This window comes from Salvia hispanica, chromosome 6, assembly GCF_029641045.1.
Source record: "Salvia hispanica isolate PSC_SH4W2 chromosome 6, Shi_PSC_v1, whole genome shotgun sequence".
In the NCBI taxonomy this organism is placed as follows: Eukaryota; Viridiplantae; Streptophyta; class Magnoliopsida; order Lamiales; family Lamiaceae; genus Salvia; species Salvia hispanica.
Genome location: NC_142697.1, coordinates 4,791,405 through 4,799,209, shown reverse-complemented (window position 1 = coordinate 4,799,209; position 7,805 = coordinate 4,791,405). Strand labels below are relative to the sequence as shown.

General features: G+C 35.5%; 1 protein-coding gene across 7 annotated transcripts; it reads left to right on the top strand.

The window, feature by feature from the left end:
* Positions 1 to 3,870: 3,870 nt before the first annotated feature.
* Positions 3,871 to 7,340, top strand: CRR1 (Dihydrodipicolinate reductase, bacterial/plant). Of its 7 annotated transcripts, none has more exons than XM_089060327.1 (13): positions 3,872 to 4,053; positions 4,131 to 4,225; positions 5,133 to 5,200; positions 5,458 to 5,602; positions 5,681 to 5,803; positions 5,880 to 5,954; positions 6,037 to 6,102; positions 6,239 to 6,334; positions 6,417 to 6,533; positions 6,620 to 6,712; positions 6,790 to 6,891; positions 6,951 to 7,037; positions 7,117 to 7,340. In XM_089060327.1, the coding sequence occupies exons 3-13, from the start codon at positions 5,154 to 5,156 to the stop codon at positions 7,147 to 7,149; spliced, it is 984 nt and encodes a 327-aa protein (XP_088916453.1). In that variant the 5' UTR covers positions 3,872 to 4,053; positions 4,131 to 4,225; positions 5,133 to 5,153; the 3' UTR covers positions 7,150 to 7,340. The 7 variants fall into 7 exon arrangements, 4 of the variants coding, with proteins under 4 accessions (XP_088916453.1, XP_088916452.1, XP_088916455.1 ...); XM_089060329.1 differs by having other exon boundaries at positions 3,874 to 4,053; positions 5,133 to 5,301; XR_016132463.1 differs by lacking the exon at positions 4,131 to 4,225 and having other exon boundaries at positions 3,871 to 4,053; positions 6,790 to 6,886.
* Positions 7,341 to 7,805: the final 465 nt, after the last annotated feature.

The window sequence follows — 7,805 nt, the reverse complement described above, 5'->3', positions numbered from 1 at the left end:
GGAGTCTGTCTAGAGTCTAAAGAGTCGGTCAGGGGATAACCTTGCTTGAAATTCGCCTTATTCTTTTCTTGTCCTTATACTTGAGGACAAGTATGGTTTAAGTGTGAGCAGTTTGATAAGGCTAATTTCATGCATCGGTTATGTAGTGAAAAACATTACATTTTGCTGGGTCTAACACGGGTTCTAAGCCAGGTGTGTGACAGAATCGCTAGATCCAGGAGATGCTGGAGGAAATAGTCTAGCGAAGGAATGAAGTAGAAATGAGCAGAATCCAAGGAAAAAGAAGGCTTGAAGAAGGGAGTCAATAGCTGAGGGCAACAAAGTCTATCTATACCTCGCTGGGCCCCACTTCAACGCCTATAAATAGAGGAGCATGCAACACACAAGATATCACTCTTTTTCGCTCACTCTTAGCTCACACACAACACACACTTGGGAAATGGGAGATCTAGGGTAGTTTCGGTTTCAAGGGGGTTCATTCTTTAGAAATTTCAGTCGTAACACCATCCGCGTGAGAGCGAAGATACAATCTCTTTATTTTTAGTTTGTTTTGCACTCTTTTCGTTCGAACTTCACTTTTGGAAGTCGATTGGGCTGTTGATGTTACCGATTATCTATGCACTTCTGTCAGTTTTCGTATTATTTGTGTTATTTCAAGTTGATTTACGTTGATCCTGCTGTTGAGAGTTTTATTTCGGCAAGTTACATGTTGATCTCTGTTTTTGCTGCTTTGGTGCTCGATCTGGGAATTTGGTTGTAGATCTGCGGTGTTGTTGTTAATCGGAGGTTGTTGGTTAAATCGGAAGTTATGAAATGTTTCTTTGGGCTGGAGTTTGTGTCGGACGCTTGGATCCGGAGTGGATTTAGCGTTCGAGGTTGGATCTGAACAGGGGAAGTCGAGTTATGCATGGATTTTGAGTTTTCCGCTTGCTTTCTGTTTTACTTCGTCTAGCATCCGTAGATCTGTTTAGTTCTTAAATGTTACTCATCAAAATTGTTGAAATCTAGTCTGCTCTGTTCCGATTTCGCTAATGCTGTTTTCTTCTGAGTTTTTACGCAATTTGGTTGGAGAAGATGATGTCGCTGTTAGTTAGTACCTTAGTTAGTTGTTTTTTTTCAGCTTTTCGTCCGTACTCTGCTTTTTCAGTTATGGTCCGCATCGTCAGTTTGTTTCCCAGATCTAGGTAATTAGAGTAGTTTCTTAGATCTAGTGATTGTTCGGTTTAGTTTCCGTGCATGCTTTGTTGTTTCGCCTAGATCTAGCTGTTAGTGTAGCAGTTTAAATCCCAAGTCAAGTTTAATTTCCTCAACCCAAAAAATGCGTGGCAGCAGCCAACCCGAAAACAATCCCCAAATCTTTGAGCATGATTATTACGCATCCATCTCTGTGGGATCGATCCCTACTTCCCCGTGCTAGGTTTTAGTAAAGTGGTTGAGGGTTTTTTTTTTGAAGGAGTGCTCTGTGTGTCCGACGACCAAGATTTTCCGACGACCAACGAGTTCCTAGACCGTGTGATCTAGCGGATCTGCTGGACCTAGGAAACCTGTTATTTTCTTTCTGTGCACACAGTGACTACCCCATCTACTAGTGTGTCTAGTGGGACCTTCAGTCACAAACAGGTTCTCAAAGGCTAAGAATCTTTTTATAACATATTAATTCTTTTCCATGTCCACAACATCCATTTTCTCTCTAACTTTATATATTTTGACACTTATCTGACTATATGAAAGAAAATATAATTTTCCGTATCTTATAGAATAACTTTTATTGTCTCAATAGCAAATACATTTATGGTATATTTCTGAACTTTAGGCGATGATAGTTTGAGATTGCAAGGAGCATTTTAGTAATATTAGATATCTCATTATCGCAATAAGAAATACTTCCTTCGTCCCATAAAACTATGCACTTTCTAATTTTGGAAACTCTTTTCTCTATAATGAGGTTGTAGGACTCATTCTCCACTAACAATATTACTTACTTTTCTTTTATTCCTCTATTATTTTATCAATTTTGCATTAAAATTCACGACAAATCTAAAGTGTATATTCTTTTGAGACGGAGAAAATACATTTCTTGAGCTCAAAAAAATTATACTATGAATTGAAACATTCTTTAGACTCATCATGTCCGTGAAAAACCAATCCTTATATGAGAAGATAGCATACATACAAACATTGCAATTGATTTCCTGTTGTAATCAAACTTACATTGCGTTGTCTCGTTTGACAAAGAGACTCCAATATATTAAGCTTTATTAATTAAACAATAAAGATTAATTTTGCTTCTGAACATATGATCAAAATATGAATTTGATCTAAAATATTTAATTTTTAAAAAAATGATTCATAACAAATTAAAATATCGATGAAGTAGTCCTTTTTTTTATGATTCCGTAAAAAACTAATGGTCAATGCTAATTGCATAGTGGCATGACCGTTAGTTTTTCACGAAACTTTCAGAAAAGAACCACTCCAATAAAGACTTTATTTGATAAGGACATGTTTTTCAAAAATTAAATATTTAGGACCAAAATTGACAGATTAATCTACAATCTACACATATAATGATAACTTGTATGATCTACAACATGACTCCTTATCCTCTAGTTCTTGCATTATATTGAAATTCGCCTGATACAAAGACATTTTGCCAACTAGTAATTCTTAAATTCGTCAAATCAAAGTGATATAAATTTACATTTTATATTTCCACAAACTTCTTTAGGAAAATTATGCTTACATGCTTAACATGTACTCCCTCCGCCTATAAATAGGAGTCTCATTTTTCTATTTTGGTCCGTCTATGAATAGGAGTATAAATGGTAAAAATGTCTCATATTTCACCGACTCATTCCACTCACGTATCATTTAAAACTAATATAAATAAGTGGGACACATATTCCACTAACTTTCTTCCACCAACTTTTCTTAACATTTCTTAAAATCCGTATCGGAGAGGAATGAAACTCCTATAGCGGACGGAGGGAGTACTAATCTCAATTTCCAATAATCCTAAGGTCCAATAGTAGATGGGTCCTTTCTACATACGTAATTTCACATAATCACGCATTGATATTTAATTACGAAGCATATGAATTAATAAATGGTACTCCCTCCGTCCCCCATTAAGAGTCACATTTTTCTATTTCGGTCTGTCCCTAATTAAGAGTCACACTTCATTTTTACCATAAATAGTAAGTAGGTCTCACATTCCACTAACTCAATTCACTCATATTTTATTATAAAATCAATATATAAAAATGGGTCTCACATTCCACTAACTTTTTCAACCAACTTTTCTTTACATTTCTTAAAATCCGTGTCCGGTCAAAGTGTGACTCCTAATCGGGGACGAAAGGAGTATTTACTTAGGGTGTCCACTATAGTTGGCCGGGCCAAGCCACAAAACGTGGCCAAGTCATAAAATCGTGGCCGGGCCACCAACGCCCATGTTTTACACTATAGTGGACATGCCCAAGCCACCAAATAATTTAATTTTTTTCATTTTGTGTATATTTTAATTAAAAACGGGTATATTTATAGAATTTGTGTAGGAATGAGGTAAAAAAATGTGTATACTTGTAGAATTTAAAAAAAAAAAAATCAAAAAATATGGAGAGCCGCGGCTCAGCCGTGGCTCGTGGCCAATACAATTGGAGGGCCGCGACTCCCCTATAGTGGATACTCTTAGTTCAATCATTTGTCGAATTTAAATTTATGGGTTGTATAGAGCGTACTACGTGGGATGTTACGAAATTGAGAGCATATCAATCAGAAATAAATTTAATTCACAGGGAATTCCATATCAAAATTGAAGTATATAATGAGAAAGACTTTTAAACAAGACAATAAAAAAACAAGAGTTTAATTTCTTGAATTCTTTCTCAAAAGCCCATGCCCCATATTTCCCTCTAATGAAACATTATCTCTGGAAAAAAATGCAACTCTCATCCACAATTTTCCAATCATTTCCCAAATAAAACAGAGAGCAAGCAGAGTGGGAGTTTCTGTACAACTTTGGAGTGGATATCAAGTCTTCAATCAAGAAAGGTACACTCCAATTCCATCCAGTTTCAATATCTCTTCTCCTTCAGCATGTTCACATACAAATTTAACATTAATTCAAGCAACAAATCCTACCTTATCCACATCCACGTTGGCTGCTGCTTCATTTAATTCATGTTGGGCTCTCTTGAAATTGGATAGAAGTGGGCTGGAGATGGTGAGAATTTAAAATTAAGTCTATTCCATACTTAATTGTTTGGGTTGAAATAAATTGATACTTTTGGGAGAACATCGATGGATTAAATTAATGAACCCAGATTGATTAATCTCTCTGAAATAAAATCTTCGGATTAAATTAGAAAATAAAATGTGATTTTTATATTAAGGAATAAATCCAACAAGAATAAAATAATGACAGCCAAGTAAAGTGTGGGAATGGGTAAAGTCTCTTGTTAGACTGGCGTAAAGTTTAATGAAGAATCTCTCGAAGCTAAATTTTGCTTGTTAATGTGTTTCTAAAAAGGGATGACCACGATGAAAGTAATGTTGAGAAACGTAAAGTTATATGTGAAAGTTTTGGAAAGCAAAAGAGGCAGATCTTTTCTATCCTATTGACTGATATGGATAAAAATATAAAATATTTTTAAGATAATATTTGTTTAAGCAAATGACGTTGTTTTATCATAAATAAATTTGTTTATGTATATAAAGCTTATCTGTTTGATTGGAACTTATGAATCAAATTTGGGTCCGAGTGAGGATGGTGTCCCTACTCAGATTAGTGTACATTGGAAGGTGGCCACCTTCCACAGCACAAAGATGATATAGTGGAGGCCGTTGGGAGGTGGCCACCTCCCCGGCTGGAGAAAGATGTAGGTGACCGTGGAAGAGCACCATCTGCACGGCACTTGGTGTTCAGATATGGTAGAATTACAGAAAGAACTTAGACTGATCTACCGAACTTTAACTCACAAAGAATTTAGTAAGCTCGGGCCTTTAAGAGAAAACTCTCTAGTGTTACTTTGATGGCATGCCAATATTTTCAACGTATATGTGTATATTTCGACAATGTGATCACTGAGTACCTTTGTACTCAGCCTTGCATGTATTTCTTAAACGTGCAGGTTGAGCTGTGACAATGGAGAATGCTGAGCAGAGTTGATGATTTCCTTTTTATTTTAAGCTCTCTAAGGTGCATGTCTTCATACATGTGACCGTGTTCATTCCACTGCGTACTAAGATTATAGACAACATCGATTGTACTCCTATACTCAGATAAATATTTATTGAAGAGTAAGATTTCCATTCAAGTTCCTATGACATAGAGTTAAATTGAAAACTTTTCCCCTTTATATATAAGTGAATTTTTAGTTATTGTTTATCTCCTTTCTATTCTCCTTCTCTTATTCCCCACTCCTAGTCATCCCTAACAATGTGCTGCCGTGACAGAAACCCAAATTTACAAGTCAGAGTAGCCATGGCGGCAGCATCAACTTGCAGATTCCATCCCACAAACTATAAATATCTTCAACCTTCAAAAAGAGTAATTCCTTACATCTGTTGCACTGCACAGCCTTCGCAGAGCAACATTAAGGTTATTATATAAACTTAATTACTTGAGTTAGGCATATATTTTACTATAAATAAAAGAAATCTAAGAATTTGGAGTTAGGTGATCATAAATGGGGCAGCAAAGGAAATTGGTAGGGCAGCTGTGATTGCTGTGACAAATGCAAGAGGGATGGAGATTGCTGGTGCTGTTGATTCTCACCTTGTTGGACAAGACATAGGAAAGGTTATACATATTTCCTTGTTTTCCATTTATTTATACGTTTGAAATTGAGCTTTTTGGTTCATAATTTTGTTGTTAGGTTTGTGGCATGGAAGAGCCTTTGGAAATACCCATATTAAATGACATTACTATGGTATTAGGTTCCATTTCGCAGGTGAGAAGAAGAATCAATTTTACTGTAGTGAATTAGTGATCAAGAATATGTACTTAAGTTCTCAAAGTGAATACTACTGCAGTTGAAAGCAAACGCAGTTGTGGTGGATTTTACAGATGCTTCCTCGGTTTATGACAATGTGAAACAGGTTGGTTTAATTACATATGTACTGAAATGAATTAAGTCATTTAACAAGTTGCTAGGATCGATAGCTCCTCTATCTTGGAGTTATCTGACGTAAAATGTATGTTCTTATCATGGTTTGTCTTACTTATTTTCCCTAGGCGACGGCATTTGGTATGAAAACCGTAGTTTATGTGCCTCGAATCAATATGGAGACGGTTTCTGCATTATCAGCATTTTGTGAAAAGGCCACAATGGTCAGATTCAATTCACACACCTCAACCTCTTCAAATTCCTTCACATTTCACAAAATTAATACTGTTAATACATTACTTACAGGGTTGCCTAGTAGCACCAACTCTTTCCATTGGCAGCATACTACTGCAGCAAGCTGCAATTTCAGCATCTTTTCACTACAACAACGTTGAGATTGTTGAATCAAAAGCCACTGCTGGGGTACGTCGACTATTGATTCACTATTGTGACATTCGAGATGATGCTTGATACCTACTAATGTAGTAGTTTGGTTTTCATGGGAACAGGACTTACCGTCGCAGGAGGCAATACAAATAGCAAACAACATGACCAACCTGGGGCAGATGTACAATAGAGAAGATGCATCAACTAACATTTTGGTATGAAGAAATGTAAACTCACTCATCTTAATTACTCTCCTAGTATATATATGGATTCCCATATTATTTATTTGTAGGCCAGGGGTCAAGTTGTCGGAGAGGACGGAGTGCGGGTGCATAGTTTGGTTCTTCCAGGCCTCCCCTCGAGTACAACGGTCCACTTTTCCCGGCCCGGTGAGGTGAGGTACATTCAATATGAATACAACATAACAAACAATTCATATGATTATTGGAACAGGTTTACACCGTCAAACATGATATCACCAACGTCCATTCTCTCATGCCTGGCTTGCTTCTAGCAATCAGAAAAGTCGTGCGTCTTAAGGTAATTCCAACTTCATCTCAGTTTAGGAATGCATCAAATGACTAATATATTTATGAATTTGTTACCTGTGTTTATGCAGAATCTGGTCTATGGTTTGGAGAAGTTCCTGTAGCTTCACCAACACCCATAGATAGAAGCGAATGATTTATCACATCATTTCTTTTTTTTTGAGTTCTCACCAATTTTTTTGAAAATTCAGAGATAATCCTATTAAGGTTCACACCATTTTGTTGTTACTACTATATGTTTACATTTTTGTTTCTTTTCTATTCACGCGATCAAGGCACTGGAGACATCTTTACATGCTCTTACTCGAGACAATATTAGGTGAAAAGCTGGATTTTGATTACAACTAGTATTAACACTCACGGGACATAAGAGTTTCAAATAATGAATGTAAAATATAATAAATATATAGAAAATGAGAATTAAAAGCAATATAGAGATTTAAAAAAACAGAAATGTATTTATCTTGTCTCACTCAAAATGAAGAATTTACTATTCCCCAGTGAATGAAACATTTATGCAATTTTAATTTATAATCTAAGTGGAGTAAAAATAATAAAATTAATGATAAAAATAAGATGTGTGACTAATGATCAAAGAGTACGAATTAATTAGAATAAGATATACAAATAAAGAAAATATGTGTAAGCAAAAATATTTATTGAAAGTGCTATGCAAGTCATTAATCCAAATAAAAGGTAAATTAATATATAAATTTAAGAGCTTAATTTATAAAATAATAATTTGAAAAAATATATGCAA